Source organism: Oncorhynchus mykiss, chromosome 10 (genome assembly GCF_057628025.1).
Source record: "Oncorhynchus mykiss isolate SJ-2025 chromosome 10, ASM5762802v1, whole genome shotgun sequence".
Classification (NCBI taxonomy): domain Eukaryota; kingdom Metazoa; phylum Chordata; class Actinopteri; order Salmoniformes; family Salmonidae; genus Oncorhynchus; species Oncorhynchus mykiss.
The window spans coordinates 8460200-8478850 of NC_143031.1; the positions used below are offsets into that span (position 1 = coordinate 8460200).

General features: G+C 41.2%; 1 protein-coding gene across 7 annotated transcripts in view; it reads left to right on the forward strand.

The window, feature by feature from the left end:
• spns3 (SPNS lysolipid transporter 3, sphingosine-1-phosphate (putative)) overlaps window positions 1-18651 on the forward strand; it is a 32160-nt gene that overhangs the window by 1902 nt on the left and 11607 nt on the right. For 3 of the 7 annotated variants that reach the window (XR_016484097.1, XM_021617410.3, XM_021617413.3), the window contains exons 2-6: window positions 4417-4516; window positions 4664-4746; window positions 5439-5579; window positions 12995-13241; window positions 14371-14436. Coding sequence is in view for 3 of the 7 variants with exons in the window: in XM_021617410.3 (XP_021473085.1) it covers window positions 13013-13241; window positions 14371-14436 (295 nt within the window). In the remaining 4 variants the exon portion in view is untranslated. Of the gene's footprint in view, window positions 1-4416; window positions 4517-4581; window positions 4747-5438; window positions 5580-12994; window positions 13242-14370; window positions 14437-18651 lie in introns of those variants that run through there. The other 4 variants (XM_090188870.1, XM_021617411.3, XM_090188872.1 and 1 more) reach the window with 2 other exon arrangements.

An 18651-nucleotide genomic window follows, 5' to 3' on the forward strand; every position in this document is an offset into this window, starting at 1 on the left:
ACCCCTTCCAACCTCAATGATCCTACACTTTCCCTCTCTTCAACATACTGTAATGACAGAATACTTACAACAATATAGCAACACATGCTCCACCGTTTCTACTAGTATATTCCCAACAGTCATCTAGAACAGTAGCAGTGGGATGCTCAACCTCAAAAGCATTCGACCTAACACTATAAGCAAATGACAATTTTGTTGTGCCGTATTTTCCATCTACGGACTGAATATACTCTCCTGCAACCCGCCTCACCCAATGTGGTACGGATCTGCTATTTTTATACTTTAGAACCGGAACCCCCATCAGAAGCTAGCCAGCTAACTAGCTAATAGTCAGTTAGCCACTGCTAGCGGTCCTCACCGTTAACTCGGACAACAGCCAGCCTCAGCTCGGTCAATACCTGCCAGTCTGCACAGCGCGATATCAACTCAGAGCATATCGGACTGCTTTTTCTCTACCACCGGATTCCTACCACAAGCTCTGAACCTTCACAACGGATCGTCGCAGCTAGCGAGCTGCAATCCAAATGGCTGACGCCTCTGTCCCGAAGCAAGCACCAGTTAACCTAGAGCTAGGCCCATCTCCCGGCTTGCCGAAGAGGTCTAATTCTCAGACAGAGTTCAGTGTGTCAAATCGGAGGGCCTGTTGTCCGGACCTCTGGCAGTCTTGTTGGGGGTGCCACAGGGTTCAATTCTCAGGCCGACTCTTTTCTCTGTATATATCAATGATGTCACTCTTGCTGCTGGTGATTCTCTGATCCACCTCTACGCAGACGACACCATTCTGTATACATCTGGCCCTTCTTTGGACACTGTGTTAACAAACCTCCAAACTAACTTCAATGCCATACAACACTGCCTCCGTGGCCTCCAACTGCTTTTAAATGCTAGTGATTGCTGCCCGCACCCACCCGCCCGACTAGCATCACTACTCTGGACGGTTCTGAGTTAGAATATGTGGACAACTGTAAATACCTAGGTGTCTGGCTAGACTGTAAACTCTCTTTCCTTACTCACATTAAGTATCTCCAATCCAAAATTCAATCTAGAATCGGCTTCCTATTTCGCAACAAAGCCTCCTTCAGTCATGCCGCCAAACACAGCAACGTAAAAATGACTATCCTACTGATCCTTGACTTCGGCGATGTCATTTACAAAATAGCCTCCAACACTCTACATCCAGTTTGCTATCACAGTGCCATCCATTTTGTCACCAAAGCCCCACATACTACCCACCACTGCGACCTGTATGCTCTCGTTGGCTGGTCCTCGTGTAACAGTATAGCTTCCGTCCCTCTCCTCACCCCTACCTGGGCTCGAACCAAGGACCCTCTGCACACATCAACAACTGACACCCACGAAGCATCGTTACCCATCGCTCATCAAAAGCCGTGGCCCTTGCAGAGCAAGGGGGACAACTACTTCAAGGTCTCAGAGCGAGTGACGTCACTGATTGAAAAGCTATTAGCGCGCACCACCGCTAACTAGCTAGCCATTTCACATTGGTTACACTCGCGACATATACGTCGCCAAACCCACTGGCTCCAGGTCATCTATAAGTCTTTGCTAGGTAAAGCCCCGCCTTATCTCAGCTCGCTGGTCACCATAGCAGCACCCACTCGTAGCACACGCTACAGCAAGTATATTTCACTGGTCATCCCCAAAGCCAACACTTTGGCCGCCTTTCCTTCCAGTTCGCTGCTGCCAATGACTGGAACAAATTGCAAAAATCACTGAAGCTGTAGACTTATATCTCCCTCTCTAACTTTAAGCATCAGCTGTCAGAGCAGCTTACCGATCACTGTACCTGTACACTGCCAATCTGTAAATAGCACACTACCTCATCCCCATATTGTTATTTATCTTCTTGCTCTTTTGCACCCCAGTATCTATTCTTGCACATCATCATCTGCACATCTATCACTTCAGTGTTAATGCTAAATTGTAATTATTTGACCTCTTGCCTTACCTCCCTAATCTTCTACATTTACACACTCTGTACATATATTTTTCTATTGTGTTATTGACTGTACATTTGTTTATGTGTAACTCTGTGTTGTTGTTGTTGTTGTATGTGTCGAACTGCTTTGCTTTATCTTGGCCAGGTCGCAGTTGTAAATGATAACTTGTTCTCAACTGGCCTACCTGGTTAAATAAAGGTGAAATAAATAAAATTAAACATTTTTAAAAACTATCCAAAGGCATCTCACCTGCCTCCACTAGTAGACACATACAGACATTGATTTAAATGCATCAACATATATCCTTAAAGCTATATACTGGATTTTGTCCAGCCTGTGAAGCCATTTCTTCGCCGCTTGTTCCCATGAACTATACACCCGTCATAAATTGAAGTCATTTGACTTCAGGAAAGGGTTCTACTCAATGGTGTGTTAGATACCACCCATATACATTTGCTTGACACCCCCTCATTATCATATTAGAGGAATAAATGAAATAATAGAAATGAATGAAAAATGGGATTTATTATTGAAATAATTAATGATGTATTTATGTTTGCATTCATTCATTCATTTATTGATGTATCTATTTATATGTGCATGTATTCATTCATGTGTTTATGGGTGCATGTACTTATTTATAAATATGGCAGGTTTGATCCTCCATACATCAGGACCACAACCATGGATTCCATTCCGAACACAACACTGATTTAATCTGCAATAATAACTTTAAAATGTAACTATTCATGTTGTGTTTGTCGAGGATTTGACGGCTTTTAGGGCTACACAGTTTATTGAGAGTGCCCTCCTAACACATTTTCAACAACTATTTTTTTTTTTTTTTTTAAATCAGTCAGCGACTGACTATAAGCTCTGTGGAAACACCGTAGCACTTTAGAAAGTGACAACTGGGATATTTGTGTACAGCTTAGTCAATATGTTTTACTGTAGGCCTAAACCTGTTTCCAACTAGTAAACCGGAATCATGTCATTAACTTTGGTCGGTTTTGATTATACTGTTTCTCTAAATAAACATGCAGTAATTGTGGTTTATTTAGATGTTACACATCTTTATTTCACCTTGATTATCCAGCATTTTAGGAATTTTATAAGTGAGAATTTACTGTTTTTTAAACTTTTCTAGCCAATCAATCAAATGTATTTTATAGAGCCTTTTTTTATATCAGCAGTTGTCACAAAGTGCTTTACAGATACCCAGCCTAAACCCCTAAATAACTTTACAGATACCCAACCTAAACCCTAAAGAGCTTTACAGATACCCAACCTAAACCCTAAAGTGCTTTACAGATACCCAGCCTAAACCCCTAAATAACTTTACAGATACCCAGCCTAAACCCCTAAAGAACTTTACAGATACCCAGCCTAAACCCTAAAGAGCTTTACAGATACCCAGCCTAAACCCTAAAGTGCTTTACAGATACCCAACCTAAACCCTAAAGAACTTTACAGATACCCAGCCTAAACCCCTAAAGAACTTTACAGATACCCAGCCTAACCCCCTAAAGAACTTTACAGATACCCAGCCTAAACCCCTAAAGAACTTTACAGATACCCAGCCTAAACCCCTAAAGAACTTTACAGATACCCAGCCTAAACCCCTAAAGAACTTTACAGATACCCAACCTAAACCCTAAAGAGCTTTACAGATACCCAACCTAAACCCTAAAGTGCTTTACAGATACCCAGCCTAAACCCCTAAATAACTTTACAGATACCCAGCCTAAACCCCTAAAGAACTTTACAGATACCCAGCCTAAACCCTAAAGAGCTTTACAGATACCCAGCCTAAACCCTAAAGTGCTTTACAGATACCCAACCTAAACCCTAAAGAACTTTACAGATACCCAGCCTAAACCCCTAAAGAACTTTACAGATACCCAGCCTAAACCCCTAAAGAACTTTACAGATACCCAGCCTAAACCCCTAAAGAACTTTACAGATACCCAGCCTAAACCCCTAAAGAACTTTACAGATACCCAGCCTAAACCCCTAAAGAACTTTACAGATACCCAGCCTAAACCCCTAAAGAACTTTACAGATACCCAGCCTAAACCCCTAAAGAGCTTTACAGATACCCAGCCTAAACCCCTAAAGAACTTTACAGATACCCAGCCTAAACCCCTAAAGAACTTTACAGATACCCAGCCTAAACCCCTAAAGAACTTTACAGATACCCAGCCTAAACCCCTAAAGAACTTTACAGATACCCAGCCTAAACCCTAAAGTGCTTTACAGATACCCAGCCTAAACCCTAAAGTGCTTTACAGATACCCAACCTAAACCCCTAAAGAACAAACAATGCAGGAGCATTGGGAAAAACTCCAGAGAAGGAAGAAACCTAGAGAGGAACCATGCTCTGATGGCTGGCCAATCCTCTTCATAAAGGTGCATTAAAACAAGCATATTCTTATCCCTCTTGTATGTCTGTCCACAGAGCCCAGGATAGGAGTACCCAGAAATGTAGTGCATCTATTTTCACCAGTAGATGGAGGAGAAGATCCAGGTCAGTGATCATATCTCCAAAACAAGCTTGGGTAAGTTCATGATACATTGTCACACTTGACTGCACTGTAGGTATGATTTAGAAAAAGCCTCGTGAGGGGGACATGATAAACTGGTGTTAAACAGACGTTCTCCAGAACAGATCATGTTTCTACTTTTGTTTCTTTACTCCTCTACAGCCAAAAGTGTTAAGAAGACAGACAAATAACAAACAAGATTTTTGCAGGTAGCAGAGACATGGGTGTTTCTAATAGTCTTTTTGGTAAGGTAATATTTTTTTTACATTTTTTTTTATAGTTGAAGGCAATGAAGGCTATTGTTTGAGTGCAAGACATTTAACTGACTGCCAAATGGAAATGTAGAGGAGCCATCACATAGTATCCATGCTTATTGTTGTGAACAACATGCAATATAATTTAGACATCTTCACGGTTGTGTCCAAAGGCTACAGACAAACAGCAGCACTGTCTCTCTGTGTTATTTAATTTCAAAGTTGCATAATGGCCTGTTATGTTGTCCTGGTAACTGCTTTGCAGGATACATAAAGTTACATCTGTTAGGATATCTGGGCTGTGAAGAGGTATCCCAAATTCTGGTGTGTCACTTAGTGTTTACTCCAAGTCCATTCTGTATTTTGAGAGCTTTGAAATCCTAACATTTTGAATGCACAACTAGTCCACTCGACTTATATGTTGAAGTAGCCTAAAGCAGTTGAATGACAACAGGCTTTTTTTGTACTTCAAAGTTACCTTGTATTTGGCTCATTTATTGAGCTGTTGGATCCGAACATTTAGTATTGTATGTAGAGTGCAGTAAGAGATAGCAATGTGTTAGTTTCCAATGTGGCCATTGGCTTGTTTTCAACATTGCATCACAGTGAAGAACTGTGTGATTGCATATGCCCAACCCAGAGGGGGGCTGGCCCCTGTGCTAACTGTTAACTTAATATCCCAGCAGCATATTACCGTTTGAGCCTGAGGAGGATTTCCTGCATGCTCTCCGTCTCTGTCTCAGCTTTGGAGACAACACACTGTGACTTCCCATCATCATCTAGAAACAACATGTTCAAGATTTCAAGACTTCATTAACCAAAATGTAAGATATATATTTGATTATTTATTTTTTAATTCAGTCTGATCGTATGGGTTAAAGTAGCCTACTGTTGACGTTGCCATTACGCTGAGTTCTACAACTGCGTTTTTGACCTGTCATGTCAAGAAAACTCAAGTTATATTCTAACTACAGAACCCATGTCCATGTGTGTAGGCTATATCATGTTTAAAAAACATATCTAGTTGCAGTAGTGTAAAGTACATTAGTAAAACATACTTTAAAGTACTACTTACGTAGTTTTTTTTTTAGGGTATCTTTATTTTACTATTTTATATTTTTTACCATTTTTACTTTTACTTCACTACATTCCTAAAGAAAAATAATGTACTTTTTACTCCATAACATTTTCACTGACAATCAGTAGTAGTCGTTACATTTTGAATGCTTAGCAGAACAGGACAATGGTCCAATTCATGCAGTTATCAAGAGAATATCCCTGGTCATCCCTACTGCCTCTGATCTGGTGGGCTCACGAAACAGAGAATATCTCTGGTCATCCCTACTGCCTCTGATCTGGTGGGCTCACGAAACAGAGAATATCTCTGGTCATCCCTACTTTCTCTGATCTGGTGGGCTCACGAAACAGAGAATATCTCTGGTCATCCCTACTTTCTCTGATCTGGTGGACTCACTTAACCCAAATGCTACGTGTTAGAGTATGCCACTGGCTATCCGTAACATACAAACACAAGAAAAGTGTGCCGTCTGGTTTGCTTAATATAAGGAATATGAAATGATTTATACTTTACATTTTACTTTTGATACTTAAGTATATTCGAGTAATTACATTTACTGCTGATACTTAAGTATATTTAAAACAAAATACTTTTAGACTTTTACTCAAGTAGTATTTTACTGGGTGACATTCACTTTTACTTGAGTCATTTTCTATTAAGGTATCTTTACTTTTACTCAAGTATGACAATTAGATACTTTTTCTACAACTGCCCAGCTGTTGGTGTGTTTATGTCTGAACAATGCCATTGTATTGTAGTATGTTGTTCTGGGAAGAAGAAGCTGCACACATAATTGTTGTATTGTTGCGATGGACCTGACAGATTCTCTCAGACTTTACTGCTACTGTTGACGTAAACAGCCACCGCAGCTATCGTTTTTAAAAAGCATCAAAAATGTGTGATTACATTGCAAAATTTATAACACACAGTATGATATTAGTGAACTATGTCAATATTAGTAAAAATGTCAATGTATTTCATTTGCAAATCACTGAGGTGTTGAAATAGCTGATACGTCGAGGACAACAAGATTCAAATAATTATATCTTGCCCCAGATTCTTTTGAATACCACTTTTGATTGAATCGAGTTCTAACTACATCCTACCATCAGGCCTAACGGAGCCTTCTGTTTACATGCTCTAAATCAATAGCTTGAAACACAGAGGACATCCCATCAATCAGATCTCCTACTATATTCAGAGGTTATCAGCCCAGAAAAAGTCTATAACAAACACAGGAAAGTTAAACATAAACAGTTTTGATAAACATAAACCGTTTTGAACTCTGGCCACCATTGTTACACCATAAATTGCCTGTTTAACAACACACCTTGTTTTCTGAATGACATAGGGATGTAACTACGGTTACTTCTTTGCCAGAAACCCAGGAGGAAGAGGCTGGTGTATCTGTAGAACGTTGACGCAGACAAATACTATTGTACGTTGAGACACATTGTAGAGGATTGCAAAACTCTTCTTCCTTCCTCTTCATCTAACAACCACATTTATCCGGTTTACAGCGTTTTAAAATTAGTTCCCACTATTCTGATTGGTCTGTATCGCAAGGGTGATTAACATATTTTGGCATTGACTAAAATAGAAATGTCCAATGACAGTGTTTCCTCAAACAAGATTAACATATTTTGGCATTGACTAAAATAGAAATGTCCAATGACAGTGTTTCCTCATACAAGATTAACATATTTTGGCATTGACTAAAATAGAATAACCCAAATAAAAATAGTAACACGAGAAATAAAATATACAAGAATGGAGCTAGCTTTTATTTTATTTTATTTTACCAGGCAAGTCAGTTAAGAACAAATTCTTATTTTCAAAGACCTCCTAGGAAAAGTGGGTTGACTGCCTGTTCAGGGTCAGAACGACAGATGTGTACCTTGTCAGTTCGGGGGTTTGAACTTGCAACCTTCCGGTTACTAGTCCAACGCTCTAACCACTAGGCTACCTACCGCCTCTACACTCTAACCACTAGGCTACCCTGCCGCACCGGTAGATGGAAAAAGTTGTGGAAAAGGTATCCAGAAAACAGGAAAGCGCTCACCCGGAGGCGGCGCTCCTAGTGGCTGGGGTCTTAAATGCAAGGAAACTTAAATCGGTCTTACCAAATTTCTATCAGCATGTTAAATGTGCAACCAGAAGGGAAAAAAAAAAAACTCTGGACCACCTTAACTCCACACACAGAGACGCATACAAAGCTCTCCGTCTTCCTCCATTTGGCAAATCTGACCATAATTCTGTCCTCTTGATTCCTGCTTACAAGCTAAAATTAAAACGGGAAGCACCAGTGACTCAATCAATAAAAAAGTGGTCAGATGGTAAGCTATAGGACTGTTTTGCTAGAACAGACTGGAATATGTTCCGGAATATGTTCCTCCGATGGCATTGAGTTGTACCCCACATCAGTCATTGGCTTCATCAATAAGTGCATTGATGATGTCGTCCCCATAGTGACTGTACGTACATACCCCAACCAGAAGCCATGGACTACAGGCAACATCCGCACTGAGCTAAAGGCTATAGCTTCCGCTTTCAAGGAGCGGGACTCTAACCCGGAAGCTTATAAGAAATCCCGCTATGCCCGCCGACGAACCATCAAACAGGACTAAGATCGAATCATACTACACCGGCTCTGACACTCGTCGGATGTGGCAGGGCTTGCAAACCATTACAGACTACAAAGAGAAGCCCAAACCGAGAGCTTCCCAGTGAAGCAAGCCTACCAGACGAGCTAAACTACTTCTATGCTCGCTTTAAGGCAAATAACACTGAAACATGCATGAGAGCACCAGCTGTCCCGGAAGACTGTGTGATCACGCTCTCCGCAGCTGATGTGGGTAAGACCTTTAAACAGGTCAACATTCGCAAGGCCGCAGGGCCAGACAGATTACCAGGACGTGTACTGTGAGCCTGCGCTGACCAACTGGCAAGTGTCTTCACTGACATTTTCAACCTCTCTCGGTTCGAGTCTGTAATACCAACATGTTTTAAGCAGACCACCATAGTCCCTGTGCCCAAGAACACTAAGGTAACCTGCCTAAATGACTACTGACCCGTAGCACTCACGTCTGTAGCCATGAAGTTATTTGAAAGAAAGGTCATGACTACATCAACACCATTATCCCAGAAACCCTAAACCCCACTCCAATTTCCATTCCTTCCTAACAAATCTACAGATGATACAATCTCTATTGCACTCCACACTGCCCTTTCCCACCTGGACACAAGAAACATGTGAAAATGCTGTTCTTTGACTACAGCTCAGCGTTCAACACCATAGTACCCTCAAAGCAATCAATAAGCTAAGGACCCTGGGACTAAAAACCTCCCTCTGCAACTGGATCCTGGACTTCCTGACAGGCCGCCCCCAGGTAGTAAGGCTAGGTAACAACACATCCGCCACACGGGCCCCTCAGGGGTGCATGCTCAGCCCCCTCCTGTACTCCTAAATCACTGATGACTGCATGGCCAGGCATGACTCCAACACTATCATTAAGTTTGCCGATGACACAACAGTGGTAGGCCTGATCACCAACAACGATAAGACAGCCTGTAGGGAAGAAGTCAGAGACCTGGCCGTGTGGCGCCAGGACAACAACCTCTCCCTCAACGTGATCAAGACAAAGGAGATGATTGTGGACTACAGGAAAAAGAGGACCGAGCACACCCCCATTCTCATCAACAGGGCTGTAGTGGAGCAGGTTGAGAGCTTCAAGTTCCTTGCTGTCCACATCACCAACAAACTAACATGGTCCAAGCACACCAAGACAATCGTGAAGAGGGCATGACAAAACATATTCCCCCTCAGGAGACTGAAACGATTTGGCATGGGTCCTTAGATCGTCAAAAGGTTCTACAGCTGCATCACTGCCTGGTATGGCAACTGACCACAAGGCACTAGAGAGGGTAGTGTGTACGGCCCAGTACATCACTGGGGAAAAGCTTCCTGCCATCCAGGACCTCTATACCAGGCGATGTCAGTCATAGACTGTTCTCTCTGCTACTGCACAGCAAGCGGTATCGGAGGGCCAAGTCTAGGTCCAAGAGGCTTCTAAACAGCTTCTACCCCCAAGCCATAATACTTCTGAACATCCAATCAAATGGCTACCCAGACTATTTGCATTGCCCCCCCCCCCCCCCCCCCCCCTCTTTTACACCACTGCTACTCTCTGTTGTTATCATCTGTGCATAGTCACTTTAATAACTCTACCTACATGTACATATAACCTCGATTACCTCGACTAACCGGTGCCCCCGCACATTGAGTCTGTACCGGTACCCTACTGTATATAGTCTCACTATATTTTTATTTTACTGCTGCTCTTTAATTACTTGTTACTTTCATTTTATTTAAATTGCATTGTTGGTTAGGGGCTCATAAGTAAGCATTTCACTGTAAGGTCTACAGCTGTTGTATTCGGCACATGACTAATAATTTGATTTGAGATCAATGTGCAGATGTATTTGAGGATGAAGGCAGGGTAAAGTGACTAGACATCAGGATATATAATAATAAGGTATTTGAGGTAGATATGTACATGAAGGCAGGGTAAAGTGACTAGGCATAAGGATAGATAATATAAGGTATTTGAGGTAGATATGTACATGAAGGCAGGGTAAAGTGACTAGGCATCAGGATAGATAATAATAAGGTATTTGAGGTAGATATGTACATGAAGGCAGGGTAAAGTGACTAGACATCAGGTTAAATAATAATAAGGTATTTGAGGTAGATATGTACATGAAGGCAGGGTAAAGTATCTCATAGGAGAAAGCATCATAGCGAGCTAATCAGCGCCCCTCTTTCTCTCTACACGTAGGCCATCTATCTGATACTGTCTTGACAACAAAAAAAGTATAACAATGTGCCAATCAGCGTTGGGCTGAACTGAGCGAATCAACTGTAAATGGACCTGGCGAAATTTAAAAAAATGTCAAGGGAAGTCTATTTTTATTTGGCGTCTCTCCTATCAAATCGCTTTCAGGGCATATGTCATGGACAGAAACAACTTGAATTGTTACATCTCGTTGTGTTGTTGTCCTCCGGTGGCTGGCTAGCTAAAATTGTCCCTTTCCTCAATTAGCCATGGATGGAGATAGGGATATGGACTTGTGGTTTTACTTCATTCTCCGTACTGGCCAGTGATTACAACATGATTCTGATCCAACCATTAATTCATACATTGTTGTGCCCCTGGCCCGAGAGGATTTGTACAGAAGCTAGATGTAAGAAAGCTTATGTTAACTAGCTAATGTTGCCCATGAATGGAAGTTAGGCTAGCGAGCAAGCATTTTAGCCAAATAGCCTTGTACAACAAAGAATAAAAGCATGCACGGTGTGACAGACCGTTTTGTCAACATGAAAGAGAGGAGGATGGCATTGGCGTTTCTCTACAAGTAGGGTGAGTCAACTGGCTTCGCCAGAGCACATGCCTCTTTGTCCTTCCAGTCTCCAAAGTGTCTTTTCATTTTGAGCACCTGTCCACTGAAAGGTCTGTGCACTGCCCTCATAAAGGCTGCCCAGAAACTGCAGCCTGGTCTCATAGACTAGACGTAACATAGTACACGTTAATGGAAGGTTAGGGTGGTTGGTTAGAGTGGATCAGACTGGTCCCATAGACTACACATAACATAGTAAACGTAAATCCCGTATATTCAAATCAGTATGATATGTTACGTATTATAAACTGGGTGGTTCGAGCCCTGAATGTTGATTGGCTAGAAGCCGTGGTATATCAGGTATATTTTTACCATTCTAATTACTTTGTTTAACAGTCTATAAGAGCAATAAGGTACCTCTGGTGTTTGTTTAGATATGGCCAATATTCCACGGCTAAGGGCTGTATCCAGGCAATCGGCTTTGCATCATATGCATAAGAACAACCCTTAGCCGTGGTATATTTGCCATACACCACACCCACTTGGGCTTTATTGCTTAATTGTATGGTTACATAAGATAGGCGGTTACTTAAGGAAAAAATGAAAAGTAGGGTGGTTGGTCAGACGAATATCTAGCAACCCAAAGCTGGCAAGTTCGAATCTCATCATGGACAATACTTATTTTCCACCATAATTTGCAATAAATTCATAAAAAATCCTACAATGTGATTTTCTGGATTTTTTTCTTCTCATTTTGTCTGTCATAGTTGAAGTGTACCTATGATGAAAATTACAGGCCTCTCTCATCTTTTTAAGTGGGAGAACTTGCACAATTGGTGGCTGACTAAATACTTTTTTTGCCCCACTGTATTTAGCATTTTAGTTCATTAGCAACTTTACAACTACTTACTACTTTTCAGCTCCTTTGCAACTACTTAGCATGTTGGCTAACCCTTACCTTAACCCTTTAACCTAACTCCAAACCTTAACCCCTAACCCCTAGAGCTAGCTAACATTAGCATTAGCAACCTAGCTAACGTTAGCGACAACAAATTGTAATCGTAACATATTGTATGAATTGCAATTCATAACATATTGTATATCATACAAATTGTAAAGTAATCCGGGCATAATGAGAAGCCACACCCCCTGAATCAGTCTCCTAGATGTTGTTGTTTACTTTCTCACTCAGTAACTAAATTATGATTATCAATTATGATATGAATTATGATGATTTAAGATTTCATCTTAAATTTATGTTTGCGGGCCAGAGTATGGTAGACTAATTCCTCGTGGACAGATCTACTTAAACATAACTGGTACCGTAGAATTTGTCAGGAAGGAACTGGATGTGTGTGCTAACGAGCAGCATTAGTTCCGGTGTTTGGGTTTTTCCGTCACTGGTTATTTGGACAAATCATGATTTCACCGGTGTTAGCATCTTTCGAATTTTGGAAGGGGAGGGGACATTCGGCCTGGGTTAACTGAGATTAGCTAGACTCAAACCTGTAGACGTCACATACACACTCTTGATTTTTACCAGTGGTATCTATGAATAAATGTGATAAAACAATAGTCTTTCTCATCACCGGAACTCTGAGGAGCATGTCACTCTTAGTCAGAGGCATTATGTCAACCTTAAAGGTGCAATCTGCAATACATGTAGTTATATCTATAGTTCCATATATGCATTTGGGAGTTGATACAGTTTGCCCCACCCCTCAAATTGTGTCACCCTCTTCATATGTTACCTTCCTTGTTCAGATCTCAGGGTTGGGAGCCATGGAGACGAATGGGTCAGTGATGTCTCTGAAGGATGAAGAGAAGACTCGCCTGAGTTCAGTTTCCAATGAAACTTCCACACGCTACGGTTCCATAGCTGACAGCCTTCCTACTGATGAACCATCCACAGCGGAGATAACAGTCCTCTCTCCACGACGCTCCTATATAACAGTAGCTGTGCTCTGTTATGTCAACTTAATCAATTACATGGACCGATACACAATCGCAGGTGAGAGTCTTTCAGCACTTCTCTTGAAAACAGCTAACACCTGCAGTCAAGCTTGCAACGTCCCCTTTTTGTGGTGGCACGGGCCACTTTTCAGTCAAGCGCTTGCACAACGGCACATCAGGGATTCGAACCAGCAACCTTTCACTTACTGACCAAAACGCTCATAACTGCTATATTTCCTGCCACTAACCTACATCAAGCTTGTGACTCTATAAACTTGTTGGATGCATTTGCAGTTCGTTTTGTTTTAGATAATGCATAGGCATTTCCAGTGGCGATTTTAGCATGTAAATCTTGGTGGGGCAAACAAATGTAATAAAGTGGGGACGCATGCTAGCAAAGTCACTACACAACACAACACTAAACATTAATTACACTACAGCGGTGACAAACGTGTTTCCACAAACTGTTAGGGCCTACATAAAGCTGTCCCAATAGCAGTCCCAACATCTTACCACTGCTACACCTGGCTGTCAGCGGAGCCTTGTCTGGCAATGGAACAGTTAATTCAGCCTAATTTACTGCCTTAAAAAAAAAAAACATAGCTGATATGGCTGAACAAATGTGGTTTCTAATGACAATTCAGATCTACAAACTCTGGCTTAAGGGGACGACAAGCGGATAAGAGGCCATCTGTAATTTCGATTAAGACATTAATCAGTGAGCTAGGACGGACGTTGTCAATATAACTATTTGTTTAGTGCTTTTAAAATGTACAGCGGCACAATTCAGAAAATGGTCTGTTCTTACAGTGTTCTCCCTGTACACCAAGTCAGAACCTTAGGATAAATAAAGGGGGCTTATACGCAGACAATGAAAGCTCTTACAAAATTCAATGATTACATTTCTCTGAAACAGGTTATAGGCTACATGTGCACCACCAAGTCAGAACAGTAGGAGAAATTAAGAGTGGTAAATAGACACATTACCAACACCTAAGCTCCTTATTTTCCAATGGCTGCCCAACCTTCACAAAAAGCACTGAGCTAGGCTGAAACACCTGCATTTTGGAGTTGCCTCACCTGCCCTGAATGACTGGTCACCACTGGGCATTTCTGATGCTGATAAAGTATTGGAGGGTCCCTTTTGTACTAACTAATGCAATACTGTTTCTCTTTTTATCTCACAGGGGTCCTTCTCAGTATCCAGAAGTTCTTTGATATAACTGACAGCACGTCTGGACTACTACAGACAGGTATACGATGATTCAAATGTACATTAATTTACACACCCTTTACAACCACAACCACATTATGCTGAGGGTGCAGACTACAGATACCCTCACATTACAAGAAGACAGGAAGAAAATAGATCAACGATTACTTCACTTCCTGTGCAATATGCATTGATACCATCTCAGATAATCTGTTTTACAGGGCCTTCATAAACTATTCATACGACTCTCCACATGTTGTTGTGTTACAACTTAAATTTAAAATGGATTACATTGAGCATGTTTGGTTACTGGCCTACACAAAATACCCCATCATGTCAAAGTGTACATTTTTACAAATGAATTAAAAAATGAAATGTCTTGAGTCAACAAGTATTCCACCCCTTTGTTATGGCAAGCCTAAATAAGTTCTAGAGTAAAAAATGTGCGTAACAACTCACATAATAAGTTGCATGGACTCAATAGTGCAAATTGGTGATGTGAAATACTTACTCACATGATATTTCACATGATCTTAGTATATATACACCTGTTCTGAAAGGCCCCAGAGTCTACAACGCCACTAAGCAAGGGCCACCACCAAGCAAGCGTCACCATGAAGACCAAGGAGCTCTCCAAACAGGTCAGGGACAAAGTTGTGGAGAAGTACAGATCAGGGTTGGGTTATAAAAAATATATCTGAAACGTTGAACATTAAATCCATTATTAAAAAATGGAAAAAATATGGCACCGCAACAAACCTGCAAAGAGAGGGCCGCCCACCAAAACTCACGGACCAGGCAAGGAGGGGATTAATCAGAGAGGTAAAAAAGAGACCAAAGATAACCCTGAAGGAGCTGCAAAGCTCCACAGCGGAGATTGGAGTATCTGTCCATAGGACAACCTTAAGCCGTACACTCCACAGAGCTGGGCTTTACGGAAGAGTGACCAGAAAAAAATTAACAAACACATTTGATGTTTGCCAAAAGGCATGTGGGAGACTCCCCAAACACATAGAAGAAGGTACTCTGGTCAGATGAGACTAAAATGGATCTTATTGGCCATCAAGGAAAACTCTATGTCTGGCGCAAACCCAACCCCTCACATCACCCCGGGAACACCATCCCCACAGTGAAGCATGGTGGTGGCAGCATCATGCTGTGGGGATGTTTTTCATCAGCAGGGAAACTGGGAAACTGGTCAGAATTGAAGGAATGATGGATGGCGCTAAAAACTGAAATTATTGAGGGAAACCAGTTTTAGTCTTCCAGAGATTTGAGACTGGGGTGGAGGTTCCCCTTCCAGCAGGACAATGACCCTAAGAATACTACTAAAGCAACACTCGAGTGGTTTAAGGGGAAACACTTAAATGTCTTGGAATGGCCTAGGCCCAGACCTCAATCCAATTGAGAATATGTGGTATGACTTAAAGATTGCTGGCATGTTGTGTAAATCAAATGATACAAACCCCCCAAATGATACAAACCCCCCTTCCAAGGGGGTGAATACTTTCGCAAGCCACTGTAAGTGTGCAATAATAGTGTTTAACATTATTTTTTTTACAACAAAAGTTCTGTACCCCACACATACAATTATCAAGCAATGAATTTCACACCCATATTTATCCACAAAGGCCAGGGAGGTTTTCCAATGCTTCGCAAAGTAGGGCACCTATTGGTAGATGGGTAAAAAAAAAAAAAAGAAGCAGACATTGTATATCCCTTTTAAACATGAAGTTATTAATTACACTTTAGATGGTGTATCAATACACCCAGTCACTACAAAGATACAGGTGTCCTTCCTAACTCAGTTGCCAGAGAGAAAGGAAACCGCTCAGGGATTGAGGCCAATGGTGACTTTAAAACAGTTACAGAGTTTAATGGCTGTGATGAGAGTAAACTGAGGATGGATCAACAACATTGTAGTTACTCCACAATACTAACCTAATTGACAGAGTGAAAAGAAGGAAGCCTGTGCAGAATAAAAAAGATTCCAAATACACACATCCTATTTTCAAACAAGGCACTAAAGTAAAACTTTAAAAATATGGCAAAGCAATTCACTTTTTGTCCTGAATACAAAGTGTTATGTTTGGGGCAAATCCAATACACAACACATTACTGAGTACTACTCTCGCTATTTTCAAGCGTAGTTGTGGCTGCATCATGTTATGGGTATGCTTGTAATCGTTAAGGACTGGGGAGTTTTTCAGGATAAAAAATATACGGAATCCTAAAGGAAAACCTGGTTCAGTCTGCTTTCCACCAGACACTAGGAGATGAATTAATCTTTCAGCAGTACAAAAACCTAAAATATAAGGCAAAATCTACACTGGAGTTGCTTACCAAGAAGAACGTGAAAGTTCCTGAGTGGCCGAGTTACAGTTTTGACTTAAATCAACTTGAAAATATATGGAAAGACCTTAAAATGGTTCTCTAGCACTGATCATTAACCAATTGGAAAGAGCTTGAGGGGAAAATGTTGAACAATCCAGAGTTGTGTTCGAATACTCACACTAACCATACTATTTTTGATGTAAATTGACTATGTAGTATGCTTATTGGTCATAGTATGGATATACAGTTGAGGTCGGAAGTTTACATTCACTTAGGTTGGAGTCATTAAAACTAGTTTTTCAACCACTCCTCAAATTTCTTGTTAACAAATTATAGTTTTGGTAAGTTGGTTAGGACATCTACTTTGTGCATGACACAAGTCATTTTTCCAACAATTGTTTACAGACGGATTATTTCACTTAAAATTCACTGTATCACAATACCAGTGGGTCAGAAGTTTACAAACACTAAGTTGACTATGCCTTTACACAGCTTGGAAAATTCCAGAAAATTATGTCATGGCTTTAGAAGATTCTGATTGGCTAATTTACATAATTTGAGTCAATTGGAAGTGTACCTGTGGATGTATTTCAAGGCCTACCTTCAAACTCAGTGCCTTTGCTTGACATCATTGGAAAATCAAAAGATATCAGCCAATCAGACCTCCACAAGTCTGGTTCATCACTGAAGGTACCACGTTCATCTGCAGTCGTGGCCAAAAGTTTTGAGAATGACACAAATATTCATTTTCACAAAGTCTGCTGCCTCAGTGTCTTTAGATATTTTTGTCAGATGTTACTATGGAATATTGAAGTATAATTACAAGCATTTCATAAGTGTCACAGACTTCTATTGACACTTACATGAAGTTGATGCAAAGAGTCAATATTTGCAGTGTTGACCCTTCTTTTTCAAAACCTCTGCAATCCGCCCTGGCATGCTGTCAATTCACTTCTGGGCCACATCCTGATGGCAGCCCATTCTTGCATAATCAATGCTTGGAGTTTGTCAGAATTTGTGTGTTTTTTTTGTCCACCTGCCTCTTGAGGATTGACCACAAGTTTTCAATGGGATTAAGGTCTGGGGAGTTTCCCGGCCATGGACTCAAAATATCGATGTTTTGTTCCCCGAGTCACTTAGTTATCACTTTTGCCTAATGGCAAGGTGCTCCATCTTGCTGGAAAAGGCATTGTTCGTCACCAAACTGTTCCTGGATGGTTGGGAGAAGTTGCTCTCGGAGGATGTGTTGGTACCATTCTTTATGCATGGCTGTGTTCTTAGGCAAAATTGTGAGCGAGCACACTCCCTTGGCTGAGAAGCAACCCCACACATGAATGGTCTCAGGATGCTTTACTGTTGGCATGACACAGGACTGATGGTAGTGCTCACCTTGTCTTCTCCGGACAAGCTTTTTTCCGAATGCCCCAAACAATTGGAAAGGGGATTCATCAGAGAAAATGACTTTACCTCAGTCTTCACCAGTCCAATCCCTGTACCTTTTGCAGAATATCAGCTGGTCCTTTTGTGTTAGGGCTGAAATGCAGTGGATTTTTTTTTTTTTTGGGGGGGGGATTCAGTTCATTTGCATGGCAAAGAGGGACTTTGCAATTAATTGCAATTCATCTGATCACTCTTCATAACATTCTGGAGTATATGCAAATTGCCATCATACAAACTGAGGCAGCAGACTTTGTGAAAATTAATATTTGAGTCATCGTCAAAACTTTTGTCCACAACTGTATACAAACAATGGTACGCAAGTATAAACACCATGGGACCACACAGCTGGCATACCGCTCAGGAAGGAGATGCGTTCTTTCTCCTAGAGATGAATGTACTTTGGTGTGAAAAATGCTAATCAATCTCAGAACAACAGCAAAGGACCTTATGAAGATGATGGAGAAAACAGGTACAAAAGCAT